General features: G+C 42.3%; 1 protein-coding gene across 1 annotated transcript in view; it reads left to right on the forward strand.

The window, feature by feature from the left end:
* The window catches only part of NPHP3 (nephrocystin 3), a 123,939-nt gene that overhangs the window by 23,701 nt on the left and 82,932 nt on the right, over nucleotides 1–17,306 (forward strand). Inside the window, exons 2-3 of the mRNA XM_086939875.1 lie at nucleotides 7,105–7,497; nucleotides 15,879–16,004. Coding sequence (XP_086796001.1) covers nucleotides 7,174–7,497; nucleotides 15,879–16,004 — 450 coding nt within the window. The 5' untranslated portion in view covers nucleotides 7,105–7,173. The remainder of the gene's footprint in view (nucleotides 1–7,104; nucleotides 7,498–15,878; nucleotides 16,005–17,306) is intronic.

Genomic DNA, 17,306 nt, shown 5'->3' on the forward strand with positions numbered 1-17,306 from the left:
CAATCAGCGCATTCTCAGTGCTGTGATTTGCCCAGAATGCTGATTGTAAGGCATCCAGTAGGTGGTTTTGTTCTGGATTTCTGTGAGCTGCTGATTGATGGCTTTCTCAAGTACTTTAGCTGGGTAGGGGAGCAGAGGGATCGGTCGATAATTTTTTTAGATCGCTAGGGCCGCGGAGGCTTTCTTTGGGAGGGGTCTGACCTCTGTGTGTTTCTGTCTGGGAAGATTTTTATTTGAAAAGTTTTATATCGTGCGAACAAGACCCGCTAGGGTATCAGAGTGCTGTACATCGATTCATAACCAACACAACAAGATGATGGACGGAATGTGGAAATTGTTGAACCACTCACCCAAGTCGCAGATCTGGGTTTAATCCATCGTTCCTTTGCTCACTATACCACCCCAGTTTGGACCAAGCCAAATACAAATCAGTTTAACCACATCAGTGCTAAGGGAATTCCCCTGGAGTGCTGTTACTCCAGGATCCCCATTGTTCATGACGAGCTCAGCTCGTCATGAGCACACGACCTGTGTACTGCATGACGAGCTGAGCTCGTCATGAGCAGCGAAGGGGTTAAAAGTATGAAGCACAAGCTATTCAAATCAATAAGCATATGGTACAAGTACAGTCCAAGTATAAAAAACACAAAAGGTAAACTCGTTGTCTTCAGGTGTAGTGTTTTATTTGATCCTCTTCTTTTAGCCTTAGCCAACACGTGTTTCTTCGTTTGGGGGGGAATACCCCTACGACTTCCTCAGGGCTAAAACAAATACAAATACCAGTGTTGTAATTGGGTATTAGGAAACACGGTACAGCTTGGAGTCACAATGTATGCTTTTACTACAATTAGAGTGCTCGAAGTAATCTCCCAACTCCAGGTGTATAATGTTGATCATTTGTGACGTGGAAACCCATGCCAAAAAACGTGTCATATTTATACTGGCTTATACCAAATAAATCATTATGCTTGTTAAATACAAAGATCATGTGCATACATACATTCAACCATATATCCAGTATAGAGCACGTGAGTAATATAAAGCCTGGTGTGACAAAGCAGTTAACACATATTCCTATATCATATCCTGGTGAACATCACTAATTCCCTCATTTTAAAGTGATCATTATCTTAACCATATCTTGTGTAGATGAAAAAATAAAATAAAAGTCCTCCATAAATTAAATCACTCGGGAGACCGGTTGACTTAAAGTGGTCCTGTGTTTAGACCTATGTGCATGAGGGGAAATTATGTCATCAGAGACTGGTATCAGAGTGGAGCCTCTCAATCATGAATAGCAATATGTTGAGATGATGTCTAATAATAGCTTACCTCCGAAATGGTGCAGTATAGGAGGTCAGTAAGTGAGACTTCATAAAATATAAACAATCGACATAGAGTAGTCGAAGGATCAATATTGGGCACTGACAGAGAAAATCCTTCTCTGTGTACAAAGTAAGAATATATAAATATAGGGAGACTCAAACGAGCAATAGTAATGCATGTGTGTTCAACGAGGGGCTTACCGAGTGTAATGTTCAAATATCCAAAAAGTACGTTGTAGTCAACGGCGGGTATTTTGCTGTCGAGCTAGCAGGGCCCAAAGTGAAGGAACCCTGTAAAATAAAGAAAATAAATATCCTCCATGAGTATCCTAATGAGAATAATCAACACTGTAGGTGAAGAGAAAATACCACCCATGAGTATCCTACTGAGACAAAGTAGACAACTGTATTGGTCCCACAATCTCATCCGGTAATCAAAATAGTTGCCCAGAAACTGAGGCTTAATAAATGTCCTGAGTTAATGGGACATTTAGAGGTAGTGTCTTCAAAACCTACCTGTATCTAAAAACGAGGCCACGTCAGGCATTTATACTCTAGCGAAATTTCCTCGTTTGTGTTAAAAAATCTGTCTTGAACACGTTCCTCATAGGAATAGTCCAACCTGAACTACCAGGCCAGGTCCTCTCTGGACCAGAAACAAGCTTCCTGGGACCGGTTTAGGTGTATTACCCCTCTTCAGCTTGACTAGCTTGAATCCAGTGGCACCGCGAGCAAGGGACCCACATCTGGGCATGCCCTCGGCCACTCGGGGCGAACATGGCAAACACAAGATGATGGATGGAGTGCTGAGAATTTTCAACCACTCACCCCCAGTCTTTCAGCAGTCTGTCCATCATTTGTTTGGGTTGCACTTTTCGCCCTAAGTGGGATGGGTATGCCCAGACGTGGGTCCCTCGCTTACTGTTCAACTGGATTCAAGCTACCTTATGTAGCGGAACAGGTCGTATCATCCAGCAGCTCAGTAACTGAGTTACAAAGACCTTCAACCCTACCAGTTATTCGTGACGACTTTGCACCCATAAATCTGAGGTTTTCTATTTATTTATACGGCCAGGACTCTCGCAAGAAGTCGCTCCATATTGATTCAGCCGCATTCAACATTGGTCTTTTTAAAAAAAAGAATTGCTCAGTTTGAGGAATATTGGCGAAACATCATACACCGAAAACAAAATTTACTCTGTTTCCGATTGCTTCTATTCTTGATAATAGTGGTCTTCGCATATATCTTTTTTTGTCCTGAAGATGGTCTCATCAATCAATTTATGGAGACCGAAAAGTCGACTCTCGCTTTTTCTTTGTCAAACTTATTGCATCAATTGTTTCCAAGAAGAAAAGCGCACACAAGTGTTTCATTGAAGTGTTCTTGCAACACTGTTGATATATATTGTTTGTACCCTTTCTGTTTGATTCTTTAAATGTATTAAATACCAACTCCTCATATACACCCGCTTTTGTTCTCTATGTTTGGATCACTTGTTGTGACTACTATAAATTGAATCATTAGCAACTGTTGTATATTTACACGCTAGACCAACATTCGTTGGGTCTCAAAGTGACAACAACAAAATCCTTTGAAGGTACCCTTACTCTTTCATACTTTTTGCCCGAACCCTCAAGGGTATATTGGGTTGCTCACTTCCTTTGTATCTTCCAGGACATCAAGGCTCCAATTAACACATTTGGGCCTCCGTAATTAATGACTGCCCTGGGACATCCCAAAAACAGCTTTATCAAATACAATAGGAATAGGTTTTGCGTTGTGAGCTCTGTTTAATACACTAGTAAGAGATTTTGTATTGTAAACGATCAGATACCGTTGAAAGGAAATCTATCCGTAGGAGGAGGCTTTACATTGTGACAAATACAATTAGAAGTGGGTTGTGAGCTTTGACAAATTCCATAGGAAGGGGTTTTAAAATGAAATGGGAGGTATTTTATATTTGAACTCTATGAAAAACACAAGAGGAAGAGGCTTTACATTGTGCGCTCTCTGATAAATATACTAGGAACAGGTATTAACTTGTGAACCCTGACAAATGCAGTGGAAAGTGGTTTTACTTGGTGAACCCTCTGAAAAATACAATATGAATGGGATTTACCTTGTGAATTATTTGACAAATGCAATAAGAAAGGGTTAAAGACCTATAGCCTTTTTCTTGGTCTGGCACCAGCAAATGCCTGATATCCACATAGGGAAATTTAGGGTTCATGTTAATGTATACTTTGAGTCTTCATAAAATGTTTGGCTGTCTGTAGGCAGAGACAACATGCTCATGTTTATTTTTATGTTCAAGTCAACACAATTGTTTGATGCGTCTCAAAGGCAGTAGCCCTTTCATTTTACATGGTGAACTAATTAACAGAGATAGAAGGGTCCTATAGAAGCGTCACTTGGGCTAACTACCACAGGGTATGCCTCAGAAAACGTGAGCAGACTGCATTTACAGGGTTAGACGTCCGCTGTGCTAGTTCTTTACGGTATGTGATTTATACCCTGGCTATAAGGAGGGGTCCCATTTGTAATTCTACCTACAAACTTGTAAATATGGGTTATTCTGAGTATAGTATCTATTAGTATTTATTTATTTGTGCAATTGTTTTTAAAGAAAATAAACATTGGTTGAACATTGTCAAGTCAAGATACGCTTTATTCGATTTAAAATATTCAAATTCTAAAAGCAAAATACAACATATGTACAAACATATAAATAAACTTTAAAATTTAAATTTAGTAGCAACCATTTAAAAATTACAAACACATCTTAAAAGTAGCATATGTTAAAAATTGCAATCACAACCATAGTCTCACGTCAGTACACAGCCCTAGTTGAACATTGATTTAATGTGTTATTTTTGTTATTTCCTGAGTTCTGAGTTTCTAGCCTCCCCACCTACTACCCAAGTTAGCATTGTAATGCTCTTCCTCAACACCATGAGAATCTGAATTTAGAGTGTGAACTCTTTGACAAATGCACTTTGTAACAATCTGTCTACCGCAAAGTAGTGCTTTAACCATCTAAATCAAAGAGTCTCTATGGTAGTGGCTGATATCGTTAGCATTTGCAATGAACCTCTTGAATATGCTCTTCCTAAAGTATATGTTGTAAAAAGATGAAAACTGCTTGAAATTCAGAATTCTTCAGCTGCTTGAAATTCAAATCTCTTTACCTGGTGCAGTAGATGAGAAACTAAGCAATATACTAGCAGAGGTCATGGGCCAGATCAGCAGAAACTTCCACCTAGAGGTCAGCAATTCCAAATATCTCAAGCCTTGACACCTATCCCTCCTTCGACATACCCGTCTTCTTATGTTCTCTCCCCCCCCTCACTGTCTTATTTCTCGCTTTGTATCTCTTGCCTAACATCAAGCACTGCCACAGCTCAATGTCTCTCTCTCTCTCTCTCTCAGCTGTCTCTTTCCTGTTGCCTCCTACTCTTTTATGATTTTAGTTTTGTCAGTGCACCTGTACATTTGAGCAAGCATTGGTAAAGCCAATAGTTCCTGTAGGACATAATTTAATTGTATTTTCTCTACTTCGAAGATGGCTATCACATGTGAGCATTCAACATGGCAGCCATTTAGGAAGTATCGAAAAAAATGTTTAGCATTTACACTTCCAAAATGGCCGCTTTGTTTCATGTACACACAATGAGTGGCCATTACGAGACTATAGAAAATAACATACTAAGGTGGCTAAATGTTATTTTCTATACTTTCAAAATGGGTGCCACATTATTTCTGCATATTTGGTGGGGATGTAGAGGAAGGGATTTCTCCACAGGTAAAATTATTTTCCACACTAAGAAAAAACACAACCTGATTTTGTACAGGGAACCTACTCCCCCTGTCCTTACGTCTCTGCTACGGAGAATGCCAAAAAAGGGGGTCTGGATAGAATCGCCAGAAAATGTCTCCCAGGAGTAAAAGCAATGTTTTTTTTCCAGACACTGTTTGAATGGGAATGTGTTTTTCTGTGCCCACCCACACTGTGCACAAATTTTCACCACACTCAGTTTTTAGAAACTTTTTTTTCACTCAAGCGGTGGGCGCTATTGTAACCATCTAATAATGTAGATGTAGCTAAGTAAAATTATATGTGACTGTCACATTTGGTGTAATTAAATGCAAACGATTTAGAGAAATGTTTTTTTTAAGGTTTCCTTTGAAAGAAATGTTAGTATATTGCTGTATATTCAATTTACAGACATTTTTAAGCTATGAAATTCAATGTTTAACAACCTTCATGTATGTAATCACTTATGCATCCACGGATACAAGTTACCATTTGACTAGCATTTGGTAAATTGAAGTCCAATATTAAAAATGGTAGCCAAAAGAAGATGTTGAATTCCTCATGGAAAGTGGAACTCATCCTTGGCTAAAGTGGAACTCATCCTTGGCTATCCTTGCGGCATGATTATACCCAAATGTCTGAATGTGTGTAGGTGTGGAGGATGAATAATTGGCATCTTTGTGTACTGCTTCTGTAAAGGGTATTCAAAGTTGTGAGGCTTAGAGGTTTTGTCTTTTGAGTCCCAGCACTGTGAATCATTACGTTGGTTAAGTATTTCTTCAAACACATTAAAAAAGCAGCAAAAGCGGCACCCAAAGCAGCAGTAACCTTCCATTCTACTGCATAGGTTTGTGAGCACACCGTGTTGTACAGTTCCTGTACACCAGGTAGCCCACCATCCCTGATGCTGGAAGTCTCGGGCGGGATGTTTGGCAATAGGAACGAGGAAGAAGGATACTAGTTGTCCGGAAGTAGCCTATGTTTTCCTGCTGTCGTTCAGGATTCATAGCTTTGATTTACTATGTGGAAAACCATTCCTAGCAACTGCATGTCCACCGAGTTTATGAATGCAGGGAACTACATGGTTCTTTAAAGCCTACAGAGGCTTCCCATGACCTGCTACTCAACGACGAGGTCAAGTAGTGTGTACATGTCACCAGAACTCCTTAATGTAAGTTTTATGTCACATATTTTATTTTATGGATTTTGTGTATGGAAACAGTACTACATATTATTGATGTATGCAACCCTGAACTCAATACTTCCTGGCCCTCTCTGCGCATTGTATGGTTAGCGAATTATGGGAAATTAGTAAGTATTACATCATTCCTAAGAAATATGGATGTTGAAACCACGGCTGAAAAGCGATTATAATCATGATTCTAAACCTAAAAAACCTAGCATTTTGCCATTTATGGTCAGTTATGGTATCACATTGCCCGAAAATGCAGTGCTGATGCACTTCAGACATGCCCTATACCAAGAAAAGTCCCCAGCCTTTAGTAATCTAAGGGCATGAATATGCCTCGTGGGCACTGAGCACAGATCACCTGCTACATGCCCTTGGCTGTGTACACCTGTGCCAAGAGACCTTCTGCTCACAGTAAATGTTGGGCACAGGGCATTGTTCATTGTCCTGCCTCTCAGATCTAGTGCAATTGTTACTTGTTTGACGTGCCAATGTAGTTTGTTTTTAAAACATCAGAATTTCTGAAACCTTTAATATTTTTTACCCACTCCTTCATAACTCTTCATTGTTCTCCCACATACAGAATCCTGGTGTCATGCTTTGTAACTCGAATAATTTGTTGAGGTTGTTAGTGCGGAGAGTCTCACTGTACTCTCCCCATGTTTTTAAAACTTCGGACTAGCAGTATTTTGTGTTTTATAAATTATGCAAAAGCGGTATTTGAAAGGGAGAAATTGTTCATTTTCTGATTTTTATTTTATATTTAATTTTGCAGAGATGGACATCTTGCTGAGGTAATGAGTTGCTTATTGATGATTGTAAACAAGCAAATCCATGCAACATCATGGGGACAGCTTCCTCTCTGGTGAATCCAGGTGAGGTTATTGAGGACACCTACGGAGGAGGCGGTGGGGAGGCTTGTGAGATTCCCGTGGAGGTAAAGCCGAAGGCACGACTTCTACGAAGCTCATTTCGACGTGGCCCGCGAGTCATTGGAGCCAGCTTCAAATCTACTGCTTCCGTTGATCTAGAGTGTGCTGCAGAATATGAAAGGCTGAAAAAGGAGTATGAAATCTTCAGAGTCAGCAAAAACAATGACATTGCCTCTATGCAAAAGAAGGAAGCCAAGCTTGACAAGGAAAATAAAAGATTGCGGACTGAGTTGCAGGTATGTACTATGGAAAAGGTATAAAGTAATAGTATATTTATTTTTCTTGTATCATGCACACTGCACATCTCTACTGCTTCTAGATATTGTCATGGAATCTCTTTTAGAGCAAAAAAATTTTTTTTAACAGGGTAGGGCTTGGGGTCGATCCCTGGTGTACACCCACAGTTAAAGTTCTGACTTGTGAGGTAAACAGGGTTAGCCATCAATTGTTCAAGAAAGAGGTCAGCCATTTTAAGGCAGTGTTCGTGATCATCCCTATTGCGTGAAGGCGCTCAAGTAGTTTAGAGTGGGGCACAGTGTCCAAGGCTGCAGTCAGATCCAACAGGATCAGAATGGCCATGCCTCCCTTGTGAAGTGTGCATCTAACATGCTCTTCTACTTCCAAAAGCACTGTCTCGGTGCTAAAGTGCGCTCGAAAACCTGATTGTCTGGGGTGTAATATTTTGTTGTCCTCCAAGTAGTGGGACAATTGACAGTTAACTACATTCTCAAAAATTTTGGAGAAGGCAGGGAGGAGAGAAATAGGCATATATTTTGCCAGTTGCATAGGGTCAGCCGAAGGTTTTTTCAACCGAGCGATCACTTTAGTCCTTTACCAGGGTTCTGCGACCACGCCCGTCGCCAGCGAGGTGTTCAATATGTTATTTACTATAAGATTGATGGTTTGAGCAGCAGTAGTTAGCAAGATGGTAGGACAGAGGTATAACGGGGAGCCAGACTTCAAGCATTTGAGCGCAGATAATGATATTTCATGAAGCAGAGGGGAGAAGTCGTCCAGGGAGGAGGACGTGGTGAGAGGGATGTGGACATCTGGGGGATGCACATGTGCCAGGTCAAGTTGCCCATTGTTAAAAAGATTGGCCTGGATAGTCTTGATCTTTTCATAAAAGAATGAACCTAATATCTTACACCACTCATCAGTCGGTTTACAATCTCTAGATATGACTTCAGAGGCTAGAAAAGAATTGACAATTTTAAAAATCTCCTTAGACTTGTTGTCTGCTTCCTCAATCCTTATTTCAAAGAAGGTCTTTTTAGCTTGAAACAGCTTCCAATGGTAAGTTTTTATTGTGAGAGTATAAGTAACTTTATCTTCTGATTTAGTTACGTCTCAATACCCTTTCAAGATGTTTGCACTGCTTTTTTGCATGCTCTAAGCTCAACATTAAAACAGGGAGCGTATGGTTTCAGCCTAGAATGTGTACGTGTTATAATGGGGGCTAATTCATTGACGGTCCTCAGAATCCAATTGTCTCAGTTTGTGGTGTCCTCTTCTGCATAGCCGGAAAGGGTTGGGGTGTTTATTGTTCAGGCTAGACTCAAGTAATCCTGCTGTATTTTGTGATTGGCTCGGTAGGGGGTCATGGTGTTTATCTTAAAAGATGACCTACTGCATATTTGCGGCCATGAAAATGAAATGAGATAGTGATCAGATCATAGTCGTGGGAATGGTTAGGACACCACAGGTCCATGTTTGAAAAGACCTGGTCTAGATTATGGCCTGCTTTGTGCGTGGGTTAAAGACCTGTTTACGTGAGAGAGTGCTCATAGTCCCTAGGAGTGATGAGGCCTCTTGCTGCAATGGGTTGTCGAGATGGATATTAAAATCTCCCACTATTTTAAAATGGGCCTACCTCATTGCCCATGGGGCTAGGGCACTTCCTATCAAATTCAGTCAAGTGCCGGCCTGGCCGGGGGGACGGTAGAAGAGGACCAGGGACTGGTGGGGGTAAGGGACAGACAGAGGCCAAGTTCCTCTGCCTTTTCAAGACCCCCGAGACAGAAGGAAGCACTTTCATATTCTTTCTTATAGACTAATGCAATCTCTACCTATTTCGTAGTCCTTCTTTAGAATTCGGTAGTTGGGAGTGACAGCAGTGGCCAATATAGGATTGGCCGTCTCCGAGAGTCAGGTTTCTGTAAGGAAAAGGACGTCCAGTTTCTCATTGATTAGTAGGTCAAAGACCTGAAGGGATCTCACATTAATTTGCGCAGCTGGAAACTGTTTTTGTGCCTTCTTAGCCTGAGCCAGGATGTGGGATACTATGTTATGTCCTATCATAGTGGGAGTCCATTTGCAGCTAGGGCAAACAGAATCTTCTCTTAGCTTATCCGGCGGCCAGTGCACTGAGTATTTTCCTTTAGGGCTAAACTGAGCAGGGATACCCTACCAAATGAGATGGAACGATGATGTCATGTGAGAGAGAACCAGCATAGTGGTTGGAGCTGCGTGCTTCCATGATGCTGACGTGTGCAGCCTTTGGCGCACCTTTAGCACGCCAGCGGCGCGTCAGTGCTGCGGCTTTGCTTTATCGGCATGAGGGCTGGACAACTAGAGTACGCACTTATGAAGATGGCGCCCCTGGATCGTCCAGAACCGGAAGAAGGGGGTTGCCGATCACCTCGCTTTCCTCTTAGCGTTACAGCTCCTCCTTGAATAAAAAACAGAAAGGTTTTAAAAAAAAAGATTAAATAAGGAAATTAAAGGGTGCTCTGATGACCCCATAGATAAAGTTCAGAGTGCAGAGAATATCACCAAGTTCCAGGCAAATTCATATACAAATATAACTATTTAAATTCAATTTTAGCAAATTAATGCAGTACAGATAAGCAGGAGGGTGCAGAAAGCCTTGCTAATGATTGTATTAACACAACTACTACCATCTCACTCCTACAAGTGTGACAATCCAGACTATTTTAGGTCACCCAAGCTATAAACAGTGTGAGTGGCAGGTATTCATTTTTTTTTAAATGTATATTGCTTATAAAACACTGTTGTAGTGCTCATCTCAAAATAGACAGAGCGCCACCATATGGTGTATTGTCACTAGAGCCGGTGCTGACAATTCTATGCTGTTGAGCACCGGAAACCATCAGCTCAAATTAAGCACTGGTTCTCACCCACCTAGGTGTCATGCTGCATCACAGGGACAGCTCCTCACCCTGGATTTAATGGTGGTTAGGCAGGGTGGGCAGTGGCACCCCAGTGGGAGCTGTTAGGAGAGACTAGGTTTGTTTACTTTCAAATGAACACTTCACAGATGACTAGAATTATGCATTGAGTTCATATTCTTGCATTAAATTGGGAGACTATATTTGGAGTATGATTTATTTGCTGATCTGTTGCAAAATGTGGCTAGCTGAGCTGCTAGAGGTGAGCTTGGGGTTCTCCTGGACTTTGTCTGCTCTTGATAGTGGCAGTTGAAGGGTTTCCTGGAAGCCATGAGTCCAGACTATTACAGCAATCCCTCAAGAAACTGAAGCAGTCTTTTCAATCTGTGTTTGGCCAGCCTACAGCAGCTTCTTAGGATCTTGCATAAAAGGCGGCATCTCTAAAAAGATTTCTCACACGGCAAAAAGCACCCTATCCCATATCCCATATCCATCACCACTTGTACACACGCGGAGAAGGTGCACCAAGAAGAAAGAAGAATGCACACACAAAAAATGATTTATTCGTTCCTTTGCAAATAGATTTATGCAGTTAATACACAGTGCATTTCATCTGGGAGCCAGGACTGGAGCTTTATTCAACTTGTTTTAATTGTTTGATGGTAATTATTAATGTGTTTTAAGGGAAGTTGAAATAAGAGGAGAACTGGATTTTCTTTGGGTTTTTTAGGGTCTGAAATCCTTTATCTTGCACTGACTTTTGCACTTTAGTCTTTTGCAGCCTGAGCTTACACCCACTTTTGAATGCCACCATTTTTGGTTTTGCAGTTGCATGGTCAACGCTTTAGTTCTCGGGATGTAATGAGGAACAGCCATGATGGCTATTTTAAGGAATTGGCCATGTGTCCAAAGAGCCCCAAAGGCAAGCCTGTCTACGGCCGTCTGCACTTGGCCACTCTCAGTTCATTCTGTATTCCCGAAGGGAACTCCTAAAATGAATCAACGTCGGATATAACATTCTGCTTTATGAAGCACACCAGGGATTATAGGAACGTCTCCATATACAACACAGGAAGCAAGTGTTAACAAGACACACACCATTCAGGACAATAACAGTTTTACAAAAGCCCGGTCCACTAAGCCAGGCATAACTTAGCACGCGACCTCTAGTCAAACTGGTGTAACGAAACTCGAGGGGGCCTCCTTGCAAGGCACATGGAGGTGCCCCCTCCGGGCTCAATCACAAGCTCTGCAGCCAGAGTGCTGTGCTGAGGGGGGTCCCTGGAGTTTGGGGGGGGCCCCTGCACCGCGGGGGCTGAGGGGGCCTGTGTTACGCCACAATTATACAGAGCGCACTAAGCCAGATTTAATGCTGGTGAGCGAGTCTTGGTTAATGGAGTACATACCTGAAGTACTAGAAGCAATTCCAGCTTGTTATTTGCTTCTGCTAAAGAATAAGGCTGACACGAAAAAAGAGGAGGAGGTTGTAGTTGCTATTGGCTACAAACATTCACAGATTTGCCATTTGCAGTGTAACTCAATTGAATACGTGGATCTTTTACTATTTAAAATGGAATTAAAAATGACTTGTATACTGGCCTCCACGATATATGGCAGATATTAGCAAGCATATATTTGAAGTAATATGTCCCTTATTTACCCAATTCTCAAAACTAATGGTTATTGGAGGCTTCCTCTTTTGGCTAGATACTCTGAACCTTGATACTAAAGGCAAGGACTTCATAGAAACAATGACTTCCTTAGGTTTCCAGCTACATATACATTCTCCTACTCACATCAAAGGCCATTTGCTGGACCTATTGTGGACATCAAATCTACAAGTTATGGATTTAAATATACAACCATGTATCTGTCAGACCATTCCATAATTTAATTTGCAATCCCTTCTGTAGAATATTAAAATAATTAAGTTACAGACCTTATTAACATAAGGAAATGGAAGCAAGCTGACATCAAAGATATGGAAATTATGGTGGCCTCGACCACCTCTATATTAGGCGACTCTATCTCGGAGGCTGAACTTGAATACACAAACTTGCTCAGAGCATCTGTTGATAGATTTGCCTCACTACAAAGGCATCGCACAACTAAACCAGCCCCATGGTTCAATAAAGAATTGCAAGAGGCTAAACTAAACCTGCACCAGACTGAACGTCTATGGCGCAGAAACTAACTGGAAGAAATAAAACAATATATAAAGAGGGTCAGTCGGTATATAAAGTAAAGTTATGGCAAGCAAAGTCTAATTATTATAATAACAGGAACTTGGAGACCGCTACAAAACACAAAGGAACCTTAAAAGTTTTTCTTCATAATTGCCTATGCCGAAAGCCTCTCGACTACTATGTGATCAATTAAATTATTGATTTTATTGAAGAAATTAAATTTGATTAAGAACAGTATTATGCGCCCTACTACTAGGAATTACCCAGAGACAAATTCAGGAACCAATGGTACTAGTCGGACCAGTTTCCCAGACATTGCGGAGAATAAATTAAACCAATTACTTCGGGGGATTCGCCTTATGATCCGTGTCCACCCACCATTTTAAAACAAATGCTTAATGCAATAGTACCCCATTAATAACCTTGATTAACAAATCACTTCAGCAAGAAACCATGTTAAAAGCTTTTAAGCATGCAGAAGCGATCCCCCTGCTGAAGAAGCAGGGAGATGATCCGACTGTCTGATCTCGTATCTCCCATTCCCAGCAAAAATAATGGAAGCATACTTTGGTAATATTATTAATAATAAAAAGTTTTATAAAGCGCCTGATTACACTGAGATCAGTGTGTCCCCGCGCTATGGCGTAGCTAGCATCAGTTGAGCAGGCAAGTATTCAGTCCTCGGATGCGAAACCTCCTCATTCTCTAGCCAGAGGGAAGAGGTAGGTTTTCAGGTGTTTCCGGAATATGCGTTCCGAGGTCTCTGATCTCATTTCGGATGGGAGTCTGTTCCAGTGTTGAGCAGCCTGAACTCCGAAGGAACGCCCACCCATCTGGTTCTTTTAGATCTCTCCGCTGCCTTTGACACCGTTGATCATACTATTTTGATTGATTAGGTAATGGTGTCAGGGGTGCTGGACAAATCCCTAGAGTGGGGTCAAGTCTTTTCCAGTAGGTCGAACACAGTTAGGCTTGGAAACTTTACGTCCCAAGCGATTGGACTTGAATGTGGAGTCCCACTGGGCTCCTCCTTTTCACCTCACTTGTTTAATTTGTATATGAAACCACTAGTAACTGCTTTAACAATATCAGGCTCTCGAGTCTGATTTTGTCAAAGCATCTAATACACATAAACAATATTTTTGATATTGCAGATGATTCTCAACTAATATTCCACATGGTAACACTCCGGCATCACAGGAAAAGTTCCTAAATACTATGAGATTCATCGCATGCTGGATTGCTAGAAATCAGTGGAAACTAAATGCTGATAAAACAGAAATCATCCTGATGTATCATAGGACTCCTCTCTGGAATGCTAATATCTGGCCCTACTGACCTTGGCCCAGCACCCACTCCAGCTGCTTCTGCCAAGATCCTCGGGGTAGTGATAGATGTCAATCTCTTACTTTAAACACAGGTAGGAGTGTTACTGTCAAAATATTCCCTCTTGCAAAAACCCAGAGGAAGATTGCACGTCTGCTGTCGTTTGTAGCTAGGAAGTTATTTGTAACTTCAGCTCTCAATTCAAGACTGGATTATGCTAACCCTGTCTATAGTGTTCTACCTTATACTGCTCTGCATACATTGCAGATCATCCAAAACGAAGCAGAATGTCTTATTATTCTTGTTCCCCGTTATTTGCATTCTATGGCATTACTTACAGAGCTGCACTGGCTTCCAGTGCAGGAGTGCATTTGTTTTCAAATGTGCTGCACGTTGCTCAAGTGCTTGAATAATACTGGCCCAAACTTTGTGGTGAAAAGAGTAGTTCAGCATATACCTGTTCAGAAACTGAGAGCCCGCGAGGCAAATCGGCTGGTGGTTCTTAGATGTCATAAACGTAGGAAAGGAGATCAAAGCTTTTCTGTGATGGCTCCTTTACTTCGAACTCTCTAACAGCCAGAATCCGTCTGGAAAAGGACTTTGAGACGTTTTGCAAATTGCTAAAACATCATTATTTAAACAGGCTTATTGCATTAAGTAATTCTTAACTGCTTAAGAATTCAAAGTGCCAAAGAAACTAATAGTGTATGTATGTAAATGTATGTATACTTGTAAAGCGCACTATCACCTGACAGGCATCTTGGCGCTGTATACCGCTGTTGAACCCATCCTGGCTTTCCCTGTAAGATGCCTTCTACTGGGCACCCCCAAGGTGAAACCAGGCATCCCAGCGCTTTAGGGCCGGTGTGGAGGTTAAGCAAGCTATTGCCCAGAGTTGCAGAGTGGGGACCCATGATTAGAGTAGGCACCGAGGCGAGAATTCTCGAGTCCGTGGTCATTGAGCCCAAGACCCTGCCGTGTCGAGAATTGAACCCTGGTCCCGGCCAGACCTCTGCATCAGGGTCTGCCGCTCTAACCATTGAGCCACACAATAGTGAACGTGCGTTCTAGAAATATTAATAAGAGGACGCTATCCCTAACAGCCTCCCCGGTAAGTTCTTAATACTCTTCATAATACACAGATTCCTTGCACGGCCGCCAAAGAGGGAATCGCATACCCAGCCTCTACCTGGTGAATGGTTCCTGCCTCTCTAGCTTCCCTGAATGGCTTTTTTTCCTTGTTCACATAGTATTTGGTCATGTCTTCCTTGGGTTCTTTCACTGGCCCATTCTCTCCCTTAGAACTGTCTCTCTTTGCTCTGTGTACTCTGTCCTACTCGACTCTCCGCCTCCCAAAGATCCTCCTCTCCAGTCATTTTTCCCTCCAGTGATCCCTCACATTCGCCTACGGTGTTCATGGATCACAGAAGCCCGTCCTTGAGCGTGGAAGTGCTTCCATCCTCTGTGTATGTGTATTACATTTCTGGCTCGGTTTTTGTTTTGTGAGCTCTCTTCTACTTTAGGGATTTAGAACAAGACACATCAAAGGTATAACTTAGTGAAAGAGCGCCTCAGCCTATAATCTGCTCGTAATATTATAAATGCCGTAATATTTGGAACTTGTCCTTAACAGTTCAACAAACACTGCATATCTCTTGCACTAAGTTAGAGATTCAAAAATCCTCCACAGGAAAACATGATGGTTCCTTTCAGACCTGAACTGATATTTGCCTAACAAATTGAAACTACTTTTAAATCGGCACGACACATAAACATAAAGATACCCAAAAGCTAAATATTACATGGGAAAACATTATTTTAATTGCAAGGAAAATATGTGAAATTATTTTCTGCTCTTTACTTTGCTGGCTAATTGAAGATGGAGCTCCACCAAATATATTTTAATAATAAACATATGTGATACCTTCTATATATTTCATTATTTTACCACCAAGAATTAATAATCTATTACAGGCTCTTCAGAAAACCTACCAGAAAATACTACGGGAGAGAGAGAGTGCGGTAGAAGCCAAATACCAAGCCATGGAGCGAGCAGCAACATTTGAACACGATCGAGATAAAGTCAAAAGGCAGTTCAAGGTGAGTGTTGCAAGCAGTGTGCCCAACAACAATTACAATATAGTTATTTGCACAATTAAAAAACATACCAAATCTCACCAACTGACAAAACCCAATAAAGCTTCATGAAATGAAATGACAAAACATTGGATTATCAAGAGTCAAAGTTGCACCAGCTTTGGATGCTGTGATTCAGGATCATAAATTCCATAAGTTCATAAGCTTCATTAAAGAGTTGCATCTTGCAAGATTTTCAAATTACTCATCAGGTGCCCTCAGAAAGGCTGACATGGAGTTAAACAGTTTTATTGCAGCTGCTGTAAATTACAGAGTGTTTTGAGAAGAAGTTAACCAGGTTTTTAGGTTGGACATCTTTTTAGGTCGAGGGACCGAAAGGCTGCGCTTGCGCAGTCTCCGGTCGGAGATATTATGTTTTTGAGTATGGTGGTTTAACCCGCCTCTCTCCTCCATTGGCTGGCTTCCTAAACGGAGGCCAGCCATTGGAGGAGAGGCGTCACTCGAAACAAGCCCTGTCTCTTTCGCATTCGGGGGCGTTCTCGTTCTGTTCTTTCCACTTTTAAGCCACGCCCCTTTTTCGAACGCGAAAACACGCCCCCGAATCGAAATTTGCGGAGCTTTGCGACCGCCATTTTTTTTCCCCGGTGAACGCTGGCACGAGTGGATCCTGCTGCCGCTCCAGAGTCTCTGCATCTGCCGGTGAGGATCATCTTGTTTTTTTTTGTGTTGTTTTCTGGAATAGCCCCTCTGCCATTGCAGGTAAGTTACAACCCTCATTGTCTGCCTTTTCCATCCTCCCGCCCTCCTCCTATTTTCAGCGATCCATTTGTTCCCGCCTCCTCCCTGTTGTCCATGTTCTCTATCCTCCCATTCCTGTTGTTGTGCCTTGTTTATCCCCCGCCCGCCCTCCCTCCCGTTGTCCGTGCCTCCTCCCTCCCACCCTCCCACCCACTGTCTGTGCCTCCTCCCTCCCACCCAGTGTCCGTGCGTCCTCCCTCCCACCCACTGTCCGTGCCTCCTCCCTCCCACCCACCCACCCACTGTCCGTGCCTCCTCCCTCCAGCCCACCCACTGTTCGTGCCTCCCCTCGCAAATGCCAGGGACCCACTCCACCCCTGCCTCATGCTAGCCATTGCCTCTCAGCGCTTAGGTAACACACGCACACATCGTAGGCACAGCAGGCGAGTACCGGTGCATGGTGGGGCTGCGGGGCTGAGCACGCCCTGTGGTCCGAGATGGCTTCCCTGAGCCTCAACTTCCCTACGTAACCAGAGCATTAGCAGGAATGCAACGTGGAGCGGAAGA

This window comes from Lissotriton vulgaris, chromosome 10 (genome assembly GCF_964263255.1).
Source record: "Lissotriton vulgaris chromosome 10, aLisVul1.2, whole genome shotgun sequence".
Taxonomy (NCBI): Eukaryota; Metazoa; Chordata; class Amphibia; order Caudata; family Salamandridae; genus Lissotriton; species Lissotriton vulgaris.